Raw genomic sequence first — 23,839 nt, 5'->3', positions numbered from 1 at the left:
AATCGGTACTGGTATATATAAGCGTGTGGATGAGGAGTCTCCATTGGGTCGTAAATACGGCACCTTTGCGTTTCAATTGCCGGCTGGTCACTTTATGGGGCCTGGCCTGACGACGAACTGATAAGAGCTGTACTGGCAGCCTCAAATGAAACAATAACAATAACAACGATAACGTTTTCCCTAGTTTTCCTTCATTTTTGGCAACATCCGTCGGAGCTGTTTCATCTCGACAGGAAATCCAGTCTACGAGAAGTTGAGTGCGTGTTTGGAAAGCGGGCTAAAAATGATAAGGATTTAGCACACTTATTCTAATCTGTAGTGGAAATATTAAAAAATATTGGAAATGCTTAGACTGAGAAGTACTATCTAGTATATACTTTCTTTCTTTATATTACATTATTATTTGTATCCATATACAATTTAGTTTTTAATTAGTTCATTTTAAATTCGTTTATAGTTCATCAACAAAAAATCGTACGAGCCCCCATTTTCGTGTTTTGCAAATGAAACAAAGTGATTAGCTCGTGCTCGTAGACACGCCCATTTATTATTGCCAAAAGAACCATGCTAATCTTATCAGCAAGAATAACATGATACGAGATGCTACCAAAAAAAACCAAATTTGTAGCTTTAGGGGTCGAAGGCCAACCAGTTGGCAGGATTGGTGACCGTCATTTGCTCCACTTGCTCCAAAGTAACGCCGCGATCGAACATTCTGGGCAGGATGTTGGTATGAATGTGATGATAGCCATGACCGCCATAGGAGGTCTAATTATATCGGAATATATATAGAAGAGATTTACAATCGCGGTATAATTTTAGCTTACCAATCGATGTTTTGTATGGATGTCGTGGGACATGAGCAGCTTGTCCACCAAACCCTCCTTAATCAGCTTTATCAGGTTGTCGATTCGTTGGCCATCGGATATCATATCCACACTGGTGTTCAGCTGATAGAAGGAGCACTCGGTTCCAAAGAGATCGTACTGAATGTAGCAGCCCAGCTTGGCGAACTCCAGCAGCTCATCGATGTCGAAAATTGTGCCTAATGAAGATAGAACTATCAATCAAAGGGGGTAGGTCTTAAAAACCACATTACTTACGATCCAGATGCGACATGACACACTTGTCGGCACGTCCACCCGCCTCCAAGTAAAGCCGCATGATCTCAAATGGAGCCTTGGTAACACGATGCGGATGCATGGAAACGCCACAGCCAAGGACTTCCTGGATCTCGCCGGCCGCCTTAATGGCATTTTTCTCAAAATCTTGCAGAAAGAGAAATCCCATCAGGATGTAAGATTCTACATAGGAATAGCTAGCACATACCATGAATGGGATAGACGCTGGCCACCTCGCCAATGAATCCGCACTTGACCATCTGGCCATTAACCTGCTGTCCAGTGATGATGTCCTTGGAGTACAAGTCGCTCATCTGCTCCACGGTTAAGCTGGCATGGCTGGCATCCTGCATGGCATGGATGTAGTGCCCAGTGCCGGCAATAAAGTGAACACCAGTGCTCTTGGCCAGCTCCACAATGAACTCCAGGTTGCGTTTCAGGCCATAGCTGCTGTTCTCCACAATGCTGCCGCCTCCGTGCTTCTTGTAGAGCAGCACATCCTTCTTGGCCGCCTCGAGGGCTTCTTCATCGTAGAAGCGGACATTCTCCTTGCTGGAATACGGATACAGGCGAACATAGCCCAGCGTGGACATACTGATCTTCGCCTTGAGTTCACTTTCAAAATCCGGCGGCGGTGGGCGGTAGAAGTGCTCGAAATCGAGGGCGACATGCTCGTGGGTTAAAGTTCGACCCAGCAGGTTGGGAGTAATGGTGCCCAGAACTGGAGGCACAAACAGCGGAAAATTTCGTTATCTGATGAGCTGAGATAAGCTCAAAAATAGCTCTTATCTCGCTGGGATTCCAACTCACCGGTCTGTACGGTTGACATATTCTCAGCTTTCAATGTGGGTCACGCTTTGAATTTTTGCTCTCCTCACGTTTTGTGGATATTATTTTTAGAAGGCAATTTCAGCGGACCGATCTCTACGAAAGCCAGTGGAGAACTGATCTTGAGAGATCTTTCACTGTGGAGTTCCCTAACCGCAGATATATGTTTACAGTTGCTTTTGCTTGATCCCCGGACCTCATCTTATCTGGAAAGTATTCTATTGCGCACAATCAGCGATTGCAGTCGGCTGAGTTGTTGATCATTCCATTAGGCCTCATCACGAAGCATCAGAAGCAATCTTTAAATGCTAAATAAAAGCAGGTGATCTTAAATGCAATGATACCATAAAATCACAGCCATTATCTGGAGCTGATATTATATTTTCTTTGCCAAATACACTCGACAATATAATCAGCCATATTCGCCCAATTGAAAGTCAGGTGGCTTATATTTCTCAGAATAATTCTCTTTATTAGTTCCATTTCTTTCCGTGTTTTGTATTTTCTTTTAATTTTACTTAGGTTTAATTTTATCAGTTTAGCGATTTCTCATTTATCAGATATACATATGTGTGTATATATAGTCTATATATATACTCATTTATACTTAAGATATATGTTTCTGTTATTCCATACGACATTGCTGCATCATTCATTTAACTGTTGTATCTCGTATATATATATATTTCTTTCGATTTGTCTTAAGATCTAAGCATTCATTATTTTACCATTCGCGAAGAATCTGTCAAATATTGTAATTGTTGCTTTAATTCTTTGTCTGGTTGGGCTTTCAAATAGGTTTTTGGAGTTTTTAGCAGCTTAATTTATAGACAGATCAAAACCTTATTCTTTTGTTTCTTCATTCAAAAGTATTAACTGTGTTATTCTGTTTTAAAAATTATCATAACGAAATAAGCAAACACACAAATTTATTATTATTTACTTGCTGAGTTTAGGTAGTTACTGAGTTTTACTTTTGAACACTTGCTGTGACTTTAGTTAGGCTATTAACTATTGCATGAAGAGCGAACGAACCATTTTGAAACACATTCCAGAGCCACTCGATCTACTCATAATTGGCCATTGAGCCACCTCATCATCTTCTTCATCATCTAAACTACTTAGCACCTTGGCTTGGCTTCGGTTCCGAATGGATATCGAAAGGTGGTAAAAAAAATTATTTGAATAACTGCGTCCAAAACAAAATCGCAAAATTAAAATGAAAAATGCAAATGTTTTTAAAAATTATATTATCGCCTTTTATTGAACATTATCCAGTTTGCTATATAAATTTTGAAGTTAATATTGTTTTCATTGTTCATTGTTCATTTCAAATGTTTTTGTGGTTGCTCTTGCTTTAACTTCTATGTTATTGTATTTGTTTGTTTATGCATTTGTTTAAGTTTAATTAAAATAGTTGTTGCTCTTATATACGCCCGGATCTGAGGCTCAAGTTTAGGTATAAGTATATATCTATTTCTATTTAGATTTTCTAGCTTTACCGTTTCTGTGTTAAATATATGTTCACTGTTTCTCCACCCAACTGGCTGCAGATATTCTCATCCGACGCATTTTAATTACAATTACACATTAGTACAATATTTATATACGCATAGAGTTTTAGATATTGGATGCATCATTCATATTCAAGTTCATTAAATCCCATTCATACGCTTAAATCAACTAATTTCGTTCCATCTCTGCTCCCGCTGTCAACAAAACACTTCACATATCCAAAGTAAGAGTTCAAACAAACATCGAATTCGGCTAGCAATTGCAAAAGATTTTAACACAAGTAGAGTTTGGCAGAAATTGGATTCTCAGGCTGGGAAACTTAGGATCGGGATTGGGATTCGAATTGGGTTTGGGATTAAGATTGATATCGGTATGGGAGTGATTGCTTGCGTGTTGTTTGATTAGCTTATAAGCGCAAAAGTGACTAAGAGGTGCACACAACAAAATAATAATTAATCTGGTAATATAATAAAGAACTACTAGAATAAACGTTGTGGTTAATTATAATAAAAGTTTATTACGCTTAGTTATAATTATTATTTGCCTTTTCACTTTACTCTTTTCGTTAAATATATAAACACAATTTCAACTAAAAGCACACTTAAGCATTGTAAATGATTGTAACTGAAAACTACAACTATGCAAAAACTATTGAAATGGGTTTTAAATCGATTCGAACTTTATATTCATATGATTCAACTTCGAATTTTCCGCTGTTCGAAGTTGGTAAATCAGTTTTAAAACGCTTTTAAACCGTGGTTTGTTTGGTAATTCTTAAAATCCATATTGTGTGTGTTCGTGTATGTATACAATTTTTCTAATTAATTTTATAGTTTTCAATTAAATTATGATATACGTATATGTATAGTGTTGCCTTTATCATTGTGTGGTGGGGGTAAAATTAAATTTAAATGACATTTAGCTGTTCTTGTTGATTAATTGCAGTTTTCTCACATCCCTATAATTTCTCCCATTTTATCTCCGACTGTACATTTCGGTATCGTCTTTCATTTAAAATTATATTGAAGTTCGTTTCTAGGTTGCATTTTTCATCTCTGATTTTGTACAGTTCAAATGTTTTGACTAAACACCCCCTATGTGGCTGGACTTCACTATTGCTTGGTTGGTTTGCTTAACTTCTGCCCAGAATCTCCTGTGCACAAGGAAGGTCTCGAAGGTCTCGCTGGCTGCGAACCAGCTTCAACTATGGACCCGCTTTGAACACGAGATTCCCCAGATCGACGTGTAACTAGGAGTGTTACCCAAGATTGGGAAACACCACTAGATAGATTCGATCTCGCGAAATGTATTCCCAGTGGGAAGGCGATTGGTTAAAGGCGAGTTTGGTGTCGGCTTCTATTTTGCTGCTGGTGCGAAAGCGATTACTTTCAGTTCTGTGTGCCAAATGTACTTATTGGATTGGTTTTGGTCTTGTGGGAATTGTAATTTTAGAATCAAATTTATTGCATTATTTCCTCTTTGTTATTGGTAAGTTTAGTTTTACTTACAACATTTGTTTTGATTTTTTTTTCAGTTTTGTTTTTTTCCTTTTTTTAGGGTTAACAACACAATTTATTTCTAGATTTAAATTTATTTGCATAGGTGTAATTGATTTGAATAAAATTGTAAATTATGTACTACAGAATGGAGAAAGCTAAATTAAAAAGGGGTTTGTTGTTTTGTTGTGTACGCATGTGTGTTTTAATATAAACAAAGAAAAACTAAATAACGCTTAAAGCAATAAAAATCTAAAGACGAACCATATATATTTATTGTATTTTTTGCATTTTTTGTTTGCCATTTTTGCTGAATTTTCTTTGTAACCGCTATATATATATATAGATAGAATATGCTTTTTAAATGGTTTTTATCTTTTGTTTTTCGCCTTAATGTGCATATACCCAAAGAAACTATATGTGTGTATGCTTCACACGATTTACATATCCTACCATATATAGATGTAGATATAGTTAATATTATGCATATATATATATATAATTCATCGAAAATCAGAAAATTAAAATCAATTCAATTTAATGTTAGAGGGACAGGAGGGCAAAAAGTAAAACGAAGAAAAAAAACGCCGCTTGCACTGCATTCGCCTGGTTTGATTCACTAATTAATTATAATTATATTTAGATTTCTATGTATAGGGAGTTGTTATGCTCCAAGTTGCTTTACATTAATCGCGCTTCTCCTCTCTCTCTCTCTCTCTATAGCTATTCTCTCTCTCGCTCGTGGGTAGCGTGGTCGTGGATTCTTAGCAAACTTTTTAGGGAGCTCTACACAACTGCGTTATTCTTGGTTTCTTTTCTTCAGGTTTTTTTTTTACATTTTTTTTGTGTGGTGAGGGCTTTGTTTTTTTACGCTTAATTTTTGCATATTTTTTTCTTGCTTTTTCTTTTTTAATACATATACATAATTAATTAATATATATTAGTTTTTTCTTTTTCATTTAATAGCTGATGATAATTAAGAATTGAGAAAGAGTTGGTTGCTTGGTTGGTTTTTGTATGTGAATTTGGGCTTGTTAAATTTTTCTTAAAATTTCTTTTCATACTTTGCATTTTTAATTTACTTTTTTTTTATTTAATACACTCCAACATATTACAAAAACAAATGACACACATTGTCTTACTAAAAGATTGTTGCGGTGTTTGGTAACATGAAACAAAGGTTTGTTGTGTGCTTGTTGTCGTTGTAAATGTGGCGGTGTGTTGTTTGATGTGTTTTTAGCTAAATACAAACAATTTTCAAATTGTATTTGGAATAACAAATTATTTCAACGTTAATCAATGAATGGTGTTTTCTTCAAAACTGTTTTTTTTCGGCCCAGCTCAGCAGGCGACCAAGGCAATCGGTTGTGCTGGTTGTTGTTGATGTTGCTGCGTCTGTTGTTCGGATTCCACAAACGCGGCGGTGATTGTTGTTGCACTTGCTAACGCTGTCACGCGTCTGGTTCAAGATGTACAAAGGTGTTGGCTGCTGAACGCTGCTTGCTGATGCGTTTTGCTGCTGCATGTGGCATGTTACTGCCGCAGGTTGCTGCTGGACGTTGCTAGCTTAACGTTGTTGAGCATCGAAATTGTTGTTCCAGTTGTTGCTGCATTTTTTGCGGGGTATTTGGTTATCGTTTCTCTGAACTATTGTTGCTTGCTTTTGCTGTTTACATTATAATTACATTACAATTACAGTTTTATATCGATTCTTTTAGTATTACTCTCTGTGTATTTTTGTGTTGTGTGTGGGTGTGTTTATGCTTTCGGCTGTTGGAGTTTTTGCTGTTGTGGGTTGTTGGTTGGTTGTTGTTTTCCTTGTTATAGCGCAGCATATATATATATATGTACTCTTATTATGTGTAGTTGGTTATTATCATTCTACGGCTACTGTTACTGTTACTGGCACAATATCGAAATTCAAATCTTTTGAATCTTCTCGCCAACGACAACCGGATTGTTGCGTCGGATTTCCTGTGCGCCGTGCTCTCTATAATCGAATGTGCAGTTATGTTTATCAGAATAACGATGCACGGCGCAGTACAGACCGCCGCAGCGACACTGGAAACCTACGATTAAAAGATTGGTTTCGTTAGAAATGAGGTGCAATCATTTGGGAACTCAAGAGCATGGGACACTTACCGGTCAGTCCAACCTTCTTGCGGCACTCGCCACATCGGTTCTTCTTCTTTTTGGCATCCTTATCGTCTTCCTTGTCCTTGTCATCCTCCTCGTTGGCGGAGGCGGCTGCTTGTGTGGAAGTGTTTGGACCAGTCGCCGATGTGATGGCTTCGCTGTTGACTTTGGCAGCAGCGGCGGCTTCTTCGGTGATTTTCTGCGGAAACGGAAACAAAACAAAATCGTATTTCAATCACATGACAAAAATATATGATAGCATCAACAGATTTCCTAGTCATTTTCCCAACAGAGAAAGAGCTTGCACAGCTGCGGTCAAAATTTTAGTGATGGGCGAATTCACAAATCAAAAAAAAAAGGGAATGGAAAATCTCTATTAATTTTCTAGATTTTCTAAGCACGAAAAACCGAATTGTAACTTAGAAAATAAATAGTGCACTTTCCACTAAGCTCAAAAGCAAAACATCTATTACTGAAACCACAACTATACATTCTCGTCCTCCGCCTCGATCTGCATTCAAAAAGCCTTGAAGATCTTTGCTTTAGTATATATTTCCTTTTTTATTAGACTAAACAATTTCGACTGTTTCATCAAAATGTTTTAGTATCCGCTGTGTGGTGTTGAGTGGCGTCTTTTATTTGCTTTAGCAGAGCACCGTCAACTGTGCGACTGTTGCCAAAAATTCGTATCGAATCGGCCGAGTGAGAATCTATTTTGTAAGGAGAACAAGAGTGGCGATGCGATGATGATGTGTTGTGGTGAATGTTTACCCGCTTCTTAGCTACGACAACAGCAGATGCGCCGCCTTCTACAACAACCTCAGCCGTCTTTACACTGCCCACATCACCTCCATCAGGTGGAGACACACTTCGACAACGCTTTTCCCGTTGAACCTCTTGCTCTGCTCCTTGATGCACCTGCTCTTTCTCGCCGGGACTCTCCGGCTGATCGCCGCCTTCAGACTTTTCCATAGACTCGCCGCCCATTCTGCTTTTGTATTAGACTACTCCGCTGACTGCCCGTTGCCGCCGCTGCTGGTTTCTTCCTCCCCGTTACGCCCGCACTGCTATCCACCAAATGAGAGCTGGATGCAAGCAGTGCCTTTGCGTTGGTACCCGCACTTTTCCTAATCGTCTTTGTCCTGGGCTTTCCGGTCCGGCTACCTGTAGTAGTTACCGATTCAATGGACTTTTCTTCCTGTGCTGCTGTTCTTTTAGCCTTACGTCGCAGCGCTGTTATTAAAGCAGATTTTCCCGTTGCCGGCGACGATTTGCCCACAACGTTTAGGCGCAGAACACGCGGTGGTTCTGGTGCTTTTACAGATTCCACATCAACGATGGCACCGTGTTTGTAAATGTCCAGGTTATTTGGGGCTATCCCACTTGAGTTTAGGAACTCACTCGCCGTCTCACCACTTCCGCCCTCCCGACGCGATCGAATCCGCTTCAGCTTCTTGACCTTCTTTTTCAGCTGCAGCTCGCCAATCCGGGTGGACTTCTTGGTGTTTGTAAGAGACGGGAATGTGTGCACATTGGCTGAGAACTTTACGCGCCGCTTGATGCTTGAATCTGTGTCCTTGCCTCCTCCAACCTTACGGCTGACCAGGGAGCTCTTCTTGCTGACTAACGATGGTTGAGTTACGTTGCTGCTTCCGGTGTGCGAGCCCAATCCGACGACTGGGGCACCAGGCCCCTTGGCAGCAAGTTGAGCGGCGGCAGAAGCGGCTCCTCCTGCAGAGGCGGCTGCTGCTGCTGTCCCTGCCCGGCGGTATGTGCGTGGCGGTGGGATCGGTGCTGCTGGACGGGTGGCTGGCGCTTGTGCTGCAACATTGCATCAAAGTAGAGGAGAGATGTGTAGGTGGGAAACGAGGTTAGTGCGCCTGGGCGACGCCGGTAGACCCAGTAAGAGCATTCAGTACCCTTTGCGGCCGCATTGTGCTGCGGGAAACCATTCCTATCCATTCCAGTGACCAGGCCAAGGCCCACCGGACCGGCGGCTATCGGTCCGCTTAGACTCGTTAGCGCCCCGGCTGCGGACCGTTTGATTCCAACGCTCATCGGCCCTTTCCGCTTATCAGTCGATAGAAGCGCGGAACCGGATCGAGTCTTATCGATGACTTTGCAACTTTTGGGAGGTACCATACGACCAGTTTTCTTTAGCGGAGAGGCAACAGTGGTAACGACCATATTGACGATTTGGAAAGATCTTTAATTTTGAAATACGGGCCGAAATGTAAGAAAATTTTGATTCCGAGCAGAAGGTACTGCCAAACTGTAACCGAATGGAATTGACAAATGAGTGACACTAAACTGAACGATTAGTTCCAGGAATATGGGCTTCTGAGATGGCATACAGAGCAAACCTTCAATTTATATGAACATTTGCTGAAAAAAGTCGCAATTGCAAGTCTATTGCAAGAACAAAGTTGTTGACCTAATTGAAACGGAATATTGTATTCTACTTGGAAATTGAATCCAAATCTCAGAATCCCCGTTCTAAGTCGTTCAAAGATTATAGTATTGGCGAAGAGTAAGCTTCTTGGAGTGGTCACTGGCGGATAGAGACCGAGGAGACTTTACCTTATTTACAAATCCAGCAGAGTAATCGGTGGCGGGATCATCAGGGTTACCACACTCATCAACACAGTCACAAATGTTACAGAGATCACTAAACTCAATCGACACCGCAAGACAACTTCTTGAAATCCCCTAATTTTTTTTTGCACAAACAACAAATTGTTCCAACAATTTCACTTAAGATTACACTGAATTTATGTCCGAAAGTCAAAAGTAATTGTCACTGACTGAATGTAAACATTCACTAAACGGGGCACAAAACGCCAAGCCTATGTGGTTTTCGTGCAAATCGAAGCAGTCACGTTTCAATAATTAGGATATTTTTCAATATTCAGAAATCCATAATCTGCACAATGCTAATTAAAGCTTAAGAGTGGTGCATGGAAATATCATCATTTGAAAAAGTGCCATAATTACATATGTAACATGCTAAGATTCTAGATATTATTTTACTAGACTAGCTCCAGTTTTAAGTTACAAGGAATTATTATAAAGGGTCAATAAAAGGGTACAAATGTACCTTTCGAAGAAGACTGAAAGAAGTCAAATCAGTTTTTAATTTAGGAATTACAACTAATCTTCCTTGATAGTGGAAACTGGAACTACTCCTGGCAAACATATCCGTAACTCTGCTTACCTCTTTGACATCGTTGTGTGGCTGTTGTAAACTGGTGACTGTGGGCTGTGCGGTGTTGGTGATTGCGATGGCCGGACTGAATGTGGGGCTAGGTTGTGGGCTTGGAACGGAGACAGGTGTGCTGCTCACAGGTGGCTGTTGCTTTTTTCTAAGCGAGTCCTGTGGAAAAGAGCATGCAAAGGGCATGATTAATATTTGCGTTCATTTGCTAGGATATATCGAAAATACTCACCTTATAGCATACGGAGCAGAGACCATCTGTGGCTGGATTACCATAGAAGCCGCAACCGGAGCGGCACATGGGTTGCATTGGGTTAGATTCACGTTCCATGGCTGGCTAGAGCGCCTTTGTGTGTCTGTGCGGTCGGTTTCTTTGTTTGATTTGCTTGATTTGCCTAGCCTGCTTTTACTTTCGCCCAGCGAAGTTTCGTCTGCTTCCTGCTGCGGCAGCGATTCCTTTCCTTCCTGCTCTCAGTCGTGGAAGCGTGCAATTTTCAGATTGGCAACGTGCAACTAGCGACTTGCAACTTGCGACTCGCAACTGGCAACTGTTGATCCGCCGTTGTTTTTGCGGGCCTTGTTTTAACTGTTGTTTAATCAGTTCGTCCAATTATTAGGCTGCGCTTGTGTTTTTTGCTTCGTGACTGCCGCAAATAATCCGGAGTACGAGCTGTAAAACGAGAAAATGATAGGGCACAGTTAGTAAATATGTCTTGTAAAACATTTATCAAATACTGCACAATGTAATTTTTCAATGTTCAGAAATCCATAATCTGCACGACGCTAATAAAAGCTTCAGAGTGGTGCATGGAAATATCATCATTTGAAATATGTGAGTTTCCTCATATGGAAACAATTAAAATCGATTATGTTGTTTGATATTGATGATCTGCAACTATGTTGCACTAAATTGCATTGCAACACGTTCAATAAACAAGCCCACAATCACACATACATATAAAATACGAATGTATGCTGGTGTGGGGGCATAAAAAATGTTGCAACAACAGCAAAAACCACATGACAAGCAAAAACTATGTTGTTTTTCATTTATCCGCTTGCTCTCTTCAAGGCTGTCAAGCATATCGCACACAGATATAGACACCATAGGTACATCTGCGAGAGAGGCAACAAAGTCGGGCCTAAACCAGTTTCGCCAGCAAGCTGAGAACGAGCCGTAGTAAGAGGTAGTAAGCTAAACGAGTTTGGTTTTATGTTTAATGAATATAAAACAGTCACACCTAACGGTTCCAACTGGTACGATATATATTCCCCCAAGTGTCCAATTGTTTATTGTCGATCGATTAAACAGAAAATACCTGGGCAGTATCGATTTATCGCGATCAGTTTACTTTCTCAAAGTCAAAAAGTCGACGTGCCGAGCTGCACATCCATCACAAACAAAGTAAGAGAGAGTTATGGGCGAAATCCGAGCTATACACTGAACGACGCATCTTTCAATAGCGCAGTTCAAAGTACCCACACCCTTGTACCTTAATCGTTTTGCAATATGTTGTGAAACTCAAACTGTATAAATTATATAAACTGGTTTCAGACACTTTCCAACATAGGCATACATATATTAAGTTATTTTAATGTAAACAAAAAAGTTTTAAAAAAGATTATGTTGGCTGAGAATTGAATTCGATCTCTTGAAATAAAAGAAATTGTGTTTTTAAATTATATTACAGTTTAATGGTTTCATTTCCCGCAGTGCAAAAGCAAACTCAAAGCCTAATGGTAGAAGACATCATCCACCAACAACAAGCGCAATCAAGAGAGGTGGGAGATTGAACCATCGTTACATGGTCAACAAAGAAGGAATAAGAGAGAAAGAGAGAGCAAAGGAAAAGGGCGAGAGAGAGAGGCAAATTGAGCACAAGCACAATAACATTTACTGTTATTTTCAATGCGACTTTGGAGCTCGGGGCGAGAATCAAAATGGGCACACGAAGCTCTGAATGCGTGAGCATGTGTGCGTCCGTCTGTGTGTAATAAAGAGAGCGATATTCTGTTATACAAAATTTGACCTTAGTGGTGAGAAAGCTAGCTCTGCTGCCGTAAATTACAAACTAATAAATGGCTTAAATTACGGGGGATTCCTCTTTGACACAAAAAAACATTGCACAACTTTGGCCAATACAGCCAACATTTTTGCTCAATACATAGACAGGTTTTCGAGATGTGCGCATGTAAAATACAAACAAACAAAAAATGGCCTCAGCAACTTTTACATTTACAACGTAGCATGGGGAGTATTTTTTCGAGAGCGCAACATTTGCCGTGGTGAGTTTGAGTTTGATGGAGAAAGGGGGGCCAAAAAGTGACATATGTTTACACTGGCATTGCATTTACTAAAGTTTGTACATACAATCGACTGAATTCAGTGTGTATTGGTGTTGTTTTTATGTGGTGGGCGCAGCCATAAATAATTTTCGTAGCTTTTGCCTTTATTTCAACGCAACTTTTACTTGTATGAGAAAATTTATTTTGATTTATAGTTGCTGTGCGCAGCGCAAAGCAAACAAAGTGCAATGTTCAAGTGTGTTTGTATGTATGTACGTTGGCTTGATTTCCTGCTGTTGTCATTTAATTGCAAAGTCAAAACAGCTGGCCGTCTCGCATCCTCTCTCTCGCTCACCCCCGACACACACCCACACAGACACACATGCACTTTGTATATAGGAGGTGGGCTAATAAAAATGTCAACAATAAAAGAAAAAATTCCCCACACAACAAATTGGCTGGCGAATATCTCTCTCCCTCTCTCTCTTGTACGTACACAGAAAAAATTATAGCATATTAAATCTATCAAACTATTCTTCCAAGCTTTTGTATTAAATGTCACACTAACGATTGAACAGTAATACCTAATGTATTAAATACAAATACATGTTTTCTAGGTTAATAATATCTAAATACAATCGTTTGTTTGGTTGGTTTTTTCAGTGTACGTAAGCATATATGTATAAAAGTAGGTACGTTAGTTTGTACATACGTCAACAAGCACGCGCGGCTGCTGTGCCAATGTTTTTTATTTTTGTATATCAAGAATAACAGCTTTGCATATGTATTGAGTTTATTTATTTTGTTTTGTATGCCCCCTTCCAAGTGCTCCCCCCTACCGACAACTAAACGACCTCTGCTATTTTTAAGCGAATTCGTTTTGTTATCTAGCGAGCGTGTGTTGTTCTGCTTTCGTGTGTTAAAGTGTTGGCCATTAAAGCAAATAGGAAATCATATGATTCTTTCGGGCAAACTTTATGACGACATCACTCAAGCGCGTGACGTCATTGTTGGTTTGCTCTCTTACGCAGAAAAATGAAAAATGCGCATTCAAGTGAATTGCATAAGTAAAGGAAAAAATAAAAAAAGAAAATAAATGCAAGTGCTAAGTGCAAAACAATTAGCAAGAAAGCAAAAAATTAGCGCGTGGTTTCCCCATTGCAAAAGGCATTATTATGCAAGTCGAAGGCGATAACAGAATAGAAATCGCGGGAGGCGAGAAGAAACCGTTCATAAATGACATTCTCCGGTACTATGCACTTTAATTGAGTGCCAGCCAGCTTATCTGGTTTTGCATTACGCAAAACAAAGCGTGATTAATATGCAAGCTATATATAAAAAGTGAAATTGTTTAAATTTAATTTATTAAACAATTACGTTCTATTCTGGCTTATTTCTTCAGGTGTGGTGCCTCATTAATCACGCAAGTCAAACGTGAACGAGTCAAATCGATTACATGGGTTGGGGTTTTCAGGATCGGGTATCAGATAGTCGAGTACCACTCACTTTCCGCTACCCACTGATATAAAAACTGTGATAAAAAGCGGACGGTAGTAAACAAATTACAAACACGCAGGTTAATGTGCTGTTGACCTGCATTCAAATACTGAATTTACAACAGGAAAGGCTCGAGAAACGGACATGACAACGCAGATGATGATGATGATGGGCAGCATAAAAGGTAAAAGGAAAATAAAGAAAGAAAAGACATATGTATAACTCCAGGAACAACCACAACAAACATCAACCGCTCTGACTCACATTTGCATATTAATGAGCGCGTAAAGCGGACCAGACAACAACGATAAAGATAAAGGAGCAGCAACGGCAACAGCAACAAACATATGCTGATGAAATGCAACAAAGAGACAACATCACCCATTGAATTATTAAACTTTATTAAAATGTGCGCAAAAGAAGGCACAAAGCAAAAGAGCAGAGACCAAATGAGAGAGAGAGAGAATCAAGATGGCTGCTCTCGGCTCAATTTAGAAGCGAGTTGAGCTCAGGGGCTTAAGCTTAAGCTCAAGACGCAAGTCGCAAGAATGCGCGGAGCTTCCGGTCAGGCAACTGAGCTCAAAGCCTTAACCCTCCAGTCACCCCGCCAACTAAATCAGACCCCATTCGCTGGGATTCATTTAGTTGCACTTTTTCAGTCCGGCTTATATGATAACTGGTTTATATAGAGCATGATTGACCCCTATTCCAGCTCAAAGTATCACTTTGCATTAATAGTTTTTTATTATGAAGTCCAAGTGTGGGTACAAAAACTAATTATTTCAATACCTTCCACTTAAAGTGTTAGATAAAGATGTTTTCCCAACAAATCACTTTAAAATTGTTAAAATAATCAATCAATGTTGTTACACACACTGTGGAAACTACGTATACACAACGGTAGAGCGTGCCAATGGAATTGGTTTAAAATTAGAGTTGAAGGCGAAAAAAACATATAAAACTAACGGAACACTGGGGAAGAAGAAAGAAGATGCCCAGAAATAGGAGGCCAAGAGAAGAGCGAGGAACGTTGCCGCCCATCATTAATCAAAATAAATTACAATCTATGAACGGCCGAGAGACGATATGAATACTACATTTAAGACTACAGAACTGTCCTTTCAGACCGGAGGAGTGTTATTTTTTGCCATTATAAATGATCGCCTCGAGAGGCCATGTTTCCGGCGATTTTGGTTTTGTTGCGAAAATTAATAAAACTCCGACCAACAACGCCCTCCAAAATGCATGAAAAGACTGATCCCAGACATTGAGGGGCAGGGCAGCTTAGGATTAACGTGTATACGTGTATGGTATATGTTCGGCAAACGAAACCACAACTAAGAAACAAAAAAAAAACAAAAATGAATCGCTGGGAAACACCTGTTTAAAATTACACAGCTCTGGGAACTACAAAATGTTGAAGCGGAGAACATACCAAACTTGTGTGATAGGTCAAAAAACTCCACATGCACATGCTTGGGAAGTGAGTACAAGTTCAAAAACTGAGGGTTGCTGCAAGCAACCTATTGATTTAAATGTTTAAAGACGGGAAAAGACAGGGGGAATAGGGATAAGGCATTGGAGGGTTAAAACTGGACAGACCGACACGGTACTTATTGTTTTTTTACAGTTCAGACTTGATAGCATTACTAGAATAAACAAGAAAGTATTGACGATAGTTTTGTCACCAAGAATAACATATGTACATTATTTTTGCTTTCTCATTTTGAACTAACACTTTTACCCTGCATTTACTTCGAAAAGGGTTCGCTGCAGGGAGGTTTCACTGTAGACTGATCGCCTGCGTGGCAGGATACAACTAATCAACAGACGACCGACAGGCTGCCCTGCGGACATGAACTGATTTCACCTTGAACCCGGGTTCTTTTGGACCCAGACAAAGGAGAGGAGAAGCGAGGACTTGGAGAGCGAACAACAGAAGTCAACAACAATGGCGTCCATTAAGCAGGATGAGGAGGGGAAAACACACAAAAATACACAAGAATCCAAGCAAATGGCAGCAATAAACAGATTGTCACATTTTAAGTACAACCGGCGGTAATCGTTATCGAAAAGGCAGTTAGCACGTATTTACCTATGCCTAACATTCGACAATGAAAGCAACATGCCAGAGTCATTAGTTTCGGTCTTGAAGTATTTGGGCGAACAACATTAAAATGATTTGGATTCTGGGTCTTGTGATTTGCCACAGAGAAAGGCAAATCAAAGTTGCATCGCATTACTCATCGATCTATCGATAAACGTATTTCAAATGCATTTTCCACGGAATTTTGTGTTTGTTTCAACTTTCTTGGACACCAGATGTGATGAATCGTATCAGTTTATTGTTTGTATTAATGTATTTTATTTCATGGAACTTTAAAACATGTAAGATATTTAAATATTATTCATAACTTCCAGGTTTATTTAACCTTAAGTTTGCTCAAGAAACTGACTTTTTCCAGACATCCATCCATCTTTTGTTACCGGGTGATTTTAAGCAGACATTGATTGAACCGATTTTCATTCGATCACATGTAATTAATTAACCAACTTCTGCTATAAAGGCACATATGTATGTGCATACATACATGCATACAAAAAACTGAATTGCATTTAACCAGAACGAAGAACCCGGTTTTTGTAGCGCTGACCATATATTTATAAAATTCATTTATAAGAATTTACGAGCGCCAATAATTCACTTGAGCCATTTTTTATGAATTATGTGCAAGTAAGTGTGTGCAGCAGCAGCCAAAGCCCATTAAGTAAAAAATAAAAGGAGCAGGCGTTGGCCGGAAAGGAAGGAGAATAAAAGCGGAGCATATAAAAGCCGTGGAAGGGAAAGGGGAAAGCAAAAGATGTGGTGGAGCGGGGGGACCTCCCGCAGAAGTGTGCAAAACTCCGCTCTTCGTGCAGCGAAAGTCACCACAACTTTTGCTCTCTTTACTGCTGCTTCTGCTATTTCTTCACATTCGTCTTCCTTCTTCACTGCCAGCTACAGGTCAACAAAAGCAACAAATAAAAGGAGAAGAGGAAAACGAACAGCAAGGTGTGCAGTTACAATGCCCAACTACACTGTGAAAAAGTGCCAGTTAAAAATGTATCTTCGCTAAACAAAATACCACTACTATTAAAAAGGATACTATTGTATTACGATTTATCAATAATAAATGTAATTCAATTAGCCATTTTATCATCGGTGAGAGATGAAATTCGTTACTGTGTACCCCCTAGTAATCCCTAAAATTGCTATAAAGTAGTTTTTCGGTTGCCTTTTTTTTACACACATGAAAGATTAATGGAAATCGCATGGGAAAATGAAATATGAAACGCTTCAGAAGAGCGACGTCCACATGAGTAGCCAGCTCTCTTGGCTGGAGATTGCCTTCTCTGGAATAGGGGAGAGGCCAAAATTGGAGGAGGAGGAAGAAGAGTGTGACGAGAAAGAGGAGTAAAGAAACGGAGACGGAGGTGAAGAAGTAGAGTTGACAAACCGAAGAGACCGACCAAAACCAACCACTGCGTTGCTGAAGATCATCATCATATGGGGCAACGTCAACGCAGCAGGGGAGCCAGAAGAAGCGGAGAAGAGTGCGGAGAAAGAGGAGGAGGAGTATCACCGTGAAGTACTGAATATTATCCAACGTGTGAAGCGTAACTAATTGTCAAATTGATATTGCAGCAATAATAGAAGAAGAATTACAGTGTTTTATGTGCATTAGGGTTAGGGTGGATATAAAAAGAACAATTATTTTATAAGAGTTTATTAAATCAAACACATTTCGTTTAAATTCAATCATTTTATAATATAAAAGTTATCGAACTGAAATGAGTGTCAACCTATTTTTCCCCATTAAAAGCGGGTCAACACAATTTACGTTACGTTACGGTGGAAAATGGATAATGCGGGCGAAACTGAGGGGTAGGGAGGGTTGTGCAAGCAGTGAGAATAAATGACGAAACAAATGAGTAAATTAGTTAACAAACCAGCGTTATGTTCACTGTACCTCAACGTCGCGGCTTTATGGGCTAATCAAATCACTGAAGCAGACAATAAACACTGTAAGACTGAGTCTCAATCTGAGTCTGAGCCTGAGTTCCAGTCGAAAGGAAATGGAATGGAATGGAGTTCGTAGCTCCGGTGTTATGGCCGCGATTTAACAATCCGCACACAACGCCGCCGAAAAGAAACCAGTTTTATAGAATTCACAAAAAAACGTAAGTGCACAAAGGAGCAAAACAAACAGAACGAAGGAAAGATATAGCTATGTATACATATACATATCTATATATATTCAAGACAAAGAAGAAGTCTCTCACTCTAACCAAAGAGATCTGGCTTTGGCTTTATGTGCAGAAAAGCGAAGGCCGTTCAAAGACTTTATTTCTTCGCCGAGCTTTGAAAATCAACTCTCGAGTGTAGTAGACAGCGGTCATTTGAATGAATGGCTGACAGACGGACAGATTGACGGAAAATGCGAAAACAAAAACAATGACTGATGCGGAAGCCTTGAGTTGAAGAGATTTAAAACAGTGAAGCCATGATAGCTTGGACTTGACATTTGCCCTCAGTTCGTTTCAGTTGTAAATCAATAAGGAAGATACCTTAATGGAAGTTTATATTTTCGGTATCGAAACTAAAAACCATTAAATTCCAATAAAAATTCTGATTGTATTTAAACTATGTGGAATAAATATCAAGTTTTGTCTTTAGGGAAGCGCGACTGTAATAAAGAAAATATATTTGTTTTTTCAACCGCCATTTTGTGCTATTGAACTTTGCCGTTGGCTCTTGAACTTTGCCAGTGGAACCGAGAAGAGTATTATTATTCGCAATAAGACGAGCTGAGATGAGTTAAGAAGGCTATGACTGAGGCTGAGTCAGAGCTAAGCCAATATGAGTTGAGTTGATGACTTGGTTCTGGGCGAAGGCGCGGGCGTTGATATTGAACAGAAGAAGAGCATCGTGTGTGCATCGTTGATTTTATTGATTTATGCATTACAAATTCGCTTCTTTTCTTCTCGTTTCCTTCAGTTACAAGAAGAAAGAGGCAATGAACTGGAGACCAAGACTGGAGACAAAGAACAGGGCGAGGCATCACCATCATCATCGGGAGCAAGGAAGCGGACAAAAGAAAAGGCTGGGCCAAAAAAGTTTCGCTTTTCATTTTGTCTGGCTAACGGTTTCTGTGTGTGGAAGGGGGAGTGAGTTTAACGGTCGCCATGGTTGCCAGATGTGGTGAATATGCGCGCGCCACAGGCATTGGGAAAATAAAGGAAAAACCCATGGAAAAGCCAACAACAGCAACAACGACCACATCGGTTGATTTAAATTTCCTGACGACGGACGAGAGGAGCTTTTCACTTATTCTCCTTATTCCTTTTTTTTTGTCGGGCACACAACTTTAATTTGTGGGCGGTGTAGCGAGTTGGCCACTAAAGCCAATCGAGCGCCTAAATCGATTCCCACACACAAAAAACCTGTACAGCAAATTGGAGAAAATTGAAATCAAAGGAACAACAAACTGGCAAGAAAATACATAGATAACAACACAATATTGGGGAGGCAAAAGAAAGGTTAGACGGGCGACGTTGCAATGGGAAAATCGATGTTGGATGGAAAGAAAATGTTTAGCTCTTGACCACAAGGTGAGCCAGTTGTTGTTAGTGGCTTTTATCTCTTCTTCTTTGCGGCTCGATTCAACGTATTATATTATTATTTCTTGTTTATTCGTTTTTGCGGTTTTTTCATAGGTACACATACACATGTACTACACAAGTCAGGAAATTAAAATTGCATTATAGTCGAACAGTTGGTAGCAATCAAGGCCTCAATTTGTTGACAAGGACTTGTGTTCGTTCAAGGATTCGCACTCACATTGATGGTTTGCAACAAATAGTCTGTATAAAATACAGACAATTTATTATTTGACCTAAATATACTAGCTGTATTTGTTTTTCAGCTATTTCCGTTTTGCTTTTCTGCCAGACATTAAACAAAACGTATACAAATTTATTTATGTATACCAACGATTTCTTTCACATTAGATAAAGAAAATTCTGGGAATAAAGTACATGTGTAGAAATTGATTGATGAAGAAAAGAAATTTATGCAGACACCAAATTAATTTACATTGAAATCTATGCCCGCATTTCAACGCGGTAATTGTGCTCCCAAAAAAGCCGATATATGTGCATACTAAATGCCCATTTTCAATGGGATTTAATCAAGATCGAACTCGAAGCGTACAGTCTGTTCCCAAAAGAAACAGCTGCGGTCATGAATTTAGTATCGATTATTCAAAAAACAAACACTTTATTATGTAAACGTGTTTGTCCGTATGTATACTCTATTATAATTAATATAAAAGATAAACATTTTTATAACAAATTTAAAACCCTACCACAATTGGGACAACGTTTATTCTAAAGGGAACGACAACAAAAAAAATTGCATAACTTAAAACGAGAAAAATAAAAGCAGAGAGAAAACAACGACAGCCGACAAAAAGAAGATCAAGTATAGGGGATTAGAGTGCTAAAAATAGCGATATGCACAAATATTTCGAAAACGGCAACCAAAGATAATGAAAGACCCGAAATGTACGAGCCGATCCGAAGTTTTTGATCGTCTGGCCGATCGTATGGCCATATGGTGGGTGGGTGGATGATTGTATGGTGGGCATCGGGATTTTTGGGCGGTGTACGGGTGTGCGGCATCCATTTACACGCGACCTATTAACAAAAAAAAACAACTGAAAATGAGGCCGCGGCCATTCACGCGTCTTACGTCTCGGTCGCTTATCAATTTTTACTTGTTTTGTATAAAACCATTTAGACAGAACAAAAAGTGGAGGAAGCATAAAACGACGAGGGAAATGAAAGGCGTTACGTTTCAGGGAGGGCGGGTTTCTTATAAGAGATAAATACGTGGTGTTTGTAATTTGTTTGTTTTTATGTATATTAACTCAATTTAAATCGAGCCGTCATCAAAACAAATTGTTGTTTATCAAAACGACCAAAACTAGTTTGAACGAACGCTGCTTCTCTGCTGTTTTCTGTTTTTGCGAGAACATACATATTTATATAATTTTAGATATTAGCGACAACGACACGTGTTGTTGTTGCTCAACCTGCCAAGAATTTGAAGTGATTTTCGCCAACTAGGGGATTAGTCACTCAGGAACGGGAAAGTTCTCAAACATTCGTTACAAACAATATCGTTTCATGAATCACTAGCATGATAAGCAAATAAAATTTCAGTCTATGAACATTGATCATACGACAAATCAATTAATATAATCTCAGTTCAGGAACAGGTCGAACTTTAAAATTTTATATGTTATATAAACATTTCCATCCAACATTTTTTGTTAATTCTAATAGAAACCCCAAATTTAGAGAAATCCACCTTGAAAAGAGATCAGCTCAAATTTGTTCAAGTGTTTCCTACTATACATATATCATCGACTATTTGACTCCGTTTTTTGTGATTCACTAAAAAACATGTTTGTTTGCCGAAGCAATCACAAATAATTAGCGCTTGATTCGTTTCCTATCTCTTTTTCACTGTTATCTCGACGAAAATTCGACTGAAAATGGCGAAATAGGCGACAGAAATTTCAAGAAAGTCGTCATCTCGTTTAAATCAGGCACTAAAAGAACTTGATAGTGGGCAATCAAAATGTGCATATGCCAGAAAACGTGCCTCTAGGTGATATAGAAAAAAAAAACAACGAGATAGGGTTTTATGTCAAACGTCAGACCAGAAAAATACGACACGTGTGGGATGAATGCAAAGGAAAAAATAACGTATATATACTGAAAAAAAAATAAATATGCACGAGCAAATATGTACTTTTTATAATTGTTACAAGGTGAGCTGGAGTTGGCGAAAAAGAAAAAACAGCAGAAGGCATATTATGAGTCACCAAGAAAAATTAAGAAAAACAAAGTCAGCTGGGCGACTATCCAACGACCAGGGTTGCCATCGCAGCCAGAAACCCCTATGCTCGCTGATAAGAGCCCGTAATCCCTAATCCGTAGATAATTCAAACTCGCAATTATATTCCGCTTTACGTATATGCGGGTCTATGAGTCATACGAATGAATGAGTGAGCAAAAAATTCCAGTCACGCACTGCAGGCTAAAATAATATTCAAGTTATGGAGTGTGCAGATAAAGATATTTCTCTTTGGTCACTGCGATAATGAGGAAAATGTTATTTAAATTTGGAGATAGCTGAAGGGTATACACACATACATATCTATATGTGCATGTTTGTACTTCAGCTATCAGTCATTTATTTTCCACTTATCAGCAGAGACGTCCTTCGCTTCAAAGTCTACATTTTGTGGTTGGTGTTTTTGGTTTTTGGCAAGTCGTAATATTTTCTTGGCAAAGAACTATAGAAAAAGTTTAACAGCTGCACTAAATGAAATTGAGATTAAGAACTAAGCTGTTTAATTCATTATTTTTTACTCTTTCTTTTAACTTTTTCTTCTTTTGATCGATATTTAATGCAAAGAAGCAATACATTATATCTTTTTTTATTAGATTTTTAAATTTTGATATACTTTTTATATTTAAAATTTATTTATAATTTGAAACACTAAGCTAAGTTTAACTTGAAAGTTAAAACCTAGATCTTTTTTATGACAATTTTTTCTACCATTTATTTAACTGCTATTTATTTATTGTTCTCTTTTCGTGATTCGCGCGACATGGCAACGCTAGTCTAAGCACACACACACGCACAAGTGACGTAGGCGAGCCCGTGTGTATTGGTGTCTGTGGTGAAGAGAGAGAACGTGGGGAATCGACTAGTGGTGGGTAAGCAACGTAGGCGAGCGAAGAGGAAAATGAAATAATTTATAATTTTCTTTTTTCTCGTTTGAATTCACTTACTTTTCCAATTCGTTGTGGGTGGAAATTACACAGGCTTGAAACAAAAACTTAGAGCTTTGTTCGGATCACAGTAGTTGGAAATTTTTGTGTGTTATGTTGGTCTCGTAGAAATTCAATTGGTTGCTAGTAATTATTTTTATTTTTTTCTTTAACAGAGAATTGCACAGGGATCGTTGAAGAAGGAGGAGGGCAAAAAATATATCACAAAATGGTGCACGACGCAGTTGTTTTTCCTCGTTTTCCTTTGTTTCAAGTGGCGAATTACGGTTTTTTCTGCAATATTACAGGATTTCTTTTTTCAAGATTTTTTTTCTTCTTTTTTTCTTATGCACAACGCACACGACTGCGACGCTGCTGCTGAGCTGCGTCCTGCGGTTTTTCTCAGCTGCGAGAGGAAAACGCTGTCAGTTTTCCTTTTGCTTTCCTTTTAATTCTTTTCTTTTATTAATCGCGGAGCGCACTAACACGACCGAAAGAGAGAGGGAGGGGAGCGCGGGGTTGTGATTACTTTATTATCTAGTTTAGTTAGCAAGGCGCTGACTGGGCTGACGATGACAGTTGTGGGTAATTGAAGCCAAAAACCAACGTGGATCTGATCCTCCAAACGCGAAGTGAAGTCTCCAAGCACTCTAACAGAAATGAGCGGACCTCGCAGCGCTTGCTGCCTGCGACTGGCGAGCTAACAGCGCTCTGTTGGTGGCAATCTGGTGGTGGGAGCGTGAGTCTGTTCCTGAACTTCTTCGGTTGAAAACAGGTAACAGTACCAGCAGTATGTGAGGTTGAAATTATTGAAAGGACTTTTATTTAAATTCTATTTTAAGCTAATATAGTTGTAA

At 39.2% G+C, this 23,839-nt stretch overlaps 3 protein-coding genes and 2 non-coding genes across 9 annotated transcripts; all 5 read right to left on the bottom strand.

Annotated features, from left to right (window-relative positions):
- Positions 1-517: 517 nt before the first annotated feature.
- Positions 518-2,080, bottom strand: LOC6536345 (phosphotriesterase-related protein). Its single transcript, XM_002096891.4, has 5 exons — positions 1,932-2,080; positions 1,330-1,842; positions 1,104-1,268; positions 828-1,045; positions 518-768 (listed from the first exon to the last, which is right to left on the bottom strand). The coding sequence occupies exons 1-5, from the start codon at positions 1,948-1,950 to the stop codon at positions 631-633; spliced, it is 1,053 nt and encodes a 350-aa protein (XP_002096927.1). The 5' UTR covers positions 1,951-2,080; the 3' UTR covers positions 518-630.
- Positions 2,081-2,395: 315 nt separating this feature from the next.
- On the bottom strand, positions 2,396-23,648 carry LOC6536343 (AN1-type zinc finger protein 6). 2 transcript variants are annotated; one of them, XM_015192191.3, is made up of 5 exons: positions 23,004-23,648; positions 10,543-10,980; positions 10,311-10,469; positions 7,103-7,295; positions 2,396-7,029 (listed from the first exon to the last, which is right to left on the bottom strand). In XM_015192191.3, exons 2-5 carry the CDS (start codon positions 10,639-10,641, stop codon positions 6,881-6,883), a joined length of 600 nt encoding a protein of 199 aa, XP_015047677.1. In that variant the 5' UTR covers positions 10,642-10,980; positions 23,004-23,648; the 3' UTR covers positions 2,396-6,880. The 2 variants fall into 2 exon arrangements, with proteins under 2 accessions (XP_015047677.1, XP_015047678.1); XM_015192192.3 differs by lacking the exons at positions 10,311-10,469; positions 10,543-10,980; positions 23,004-23,648 and adding an exon at positions 7,868-8,083.
- Positions 7,633-10,012, bottom strand: LOC26535614. 4 transcript variants are annotated; one of them, XR_005561627.2, is made up of 3 exons: positions 9,016-9,640; positions 7,868-8,917; positions 7,633-7,806 (listed from the first exon to the last, which is right to left on the bottom strand). XR_005561627.2 is itself a non-coding variant. In XM_015192194.2 (3 exons), the coding sequence occupies exons 2-3, from the start codon at positions 9,281-9,283 to the stop codon at positions 8,055-8,057; spliced, it is 1,131 nt and encodes a 376-aa protein (XP_015047680.1). In that variant the 5' UTR covers positions 9,284-9,368; positions 9,677-10,012; the 3' UTR covers positions 7,633-8,054. The 4 variants fall into 4 exon arrangements, 3 of the variants coding, with proteins under 3 accessions (XP_015047680.1, XP_015047679.1, XP_039231981.1); XM_015192194.2 differs by adding an exon at positions 9,677-10,012 and having other exon boundaries at positions 7,633-8,917; positions 9,016-9,368; XM_015192193.2 differs by having other exon boundaries at positions 7,633-8,260; positions 8,321-8,917; positions 9,016-9,643.
- On the bottom strand, positions 9,999-10,077 carry LOC6536344. Its single transcript, XR_005561863.1, has one exon. It is a non-coding gene; the product is annotated as a small nucleolar RNA Me18S-Gm1358 (small nucleolar RNA).
- Positions 11,064-11,141, bottom strand: LOC6536342. Its single transcript, XR_005561864.1, has one exon. It is a non-coding gene; the product is annotated as a small nucleolar RNA Me18S-Gm1358 (small nucleolar RNA).
- Positions 23,649-23,839: the final 191 nt, after the last annotated feature.

This window comes from Drosophila yakuba, chromosome 3R, assembly GCF_016746365.2.
Source record: "Drosophila yakuba strain Tai18E2 chromosome 3R, Prin_Dyak_Tai18E2_2.1, whole genome shotgun sequence".
In the NCBI taxonomy this organism is placed as follows: Eukaryota; Metazoa; Arthropoda; class Insecta; order Diptera; family Drosophilidae; genus Drosophila; species Drosophila yakuba.
Note: the sequence above shows the minus strand (reverse complement) of the source record. Positions and strands in the feature narration are given on the sequence as shown.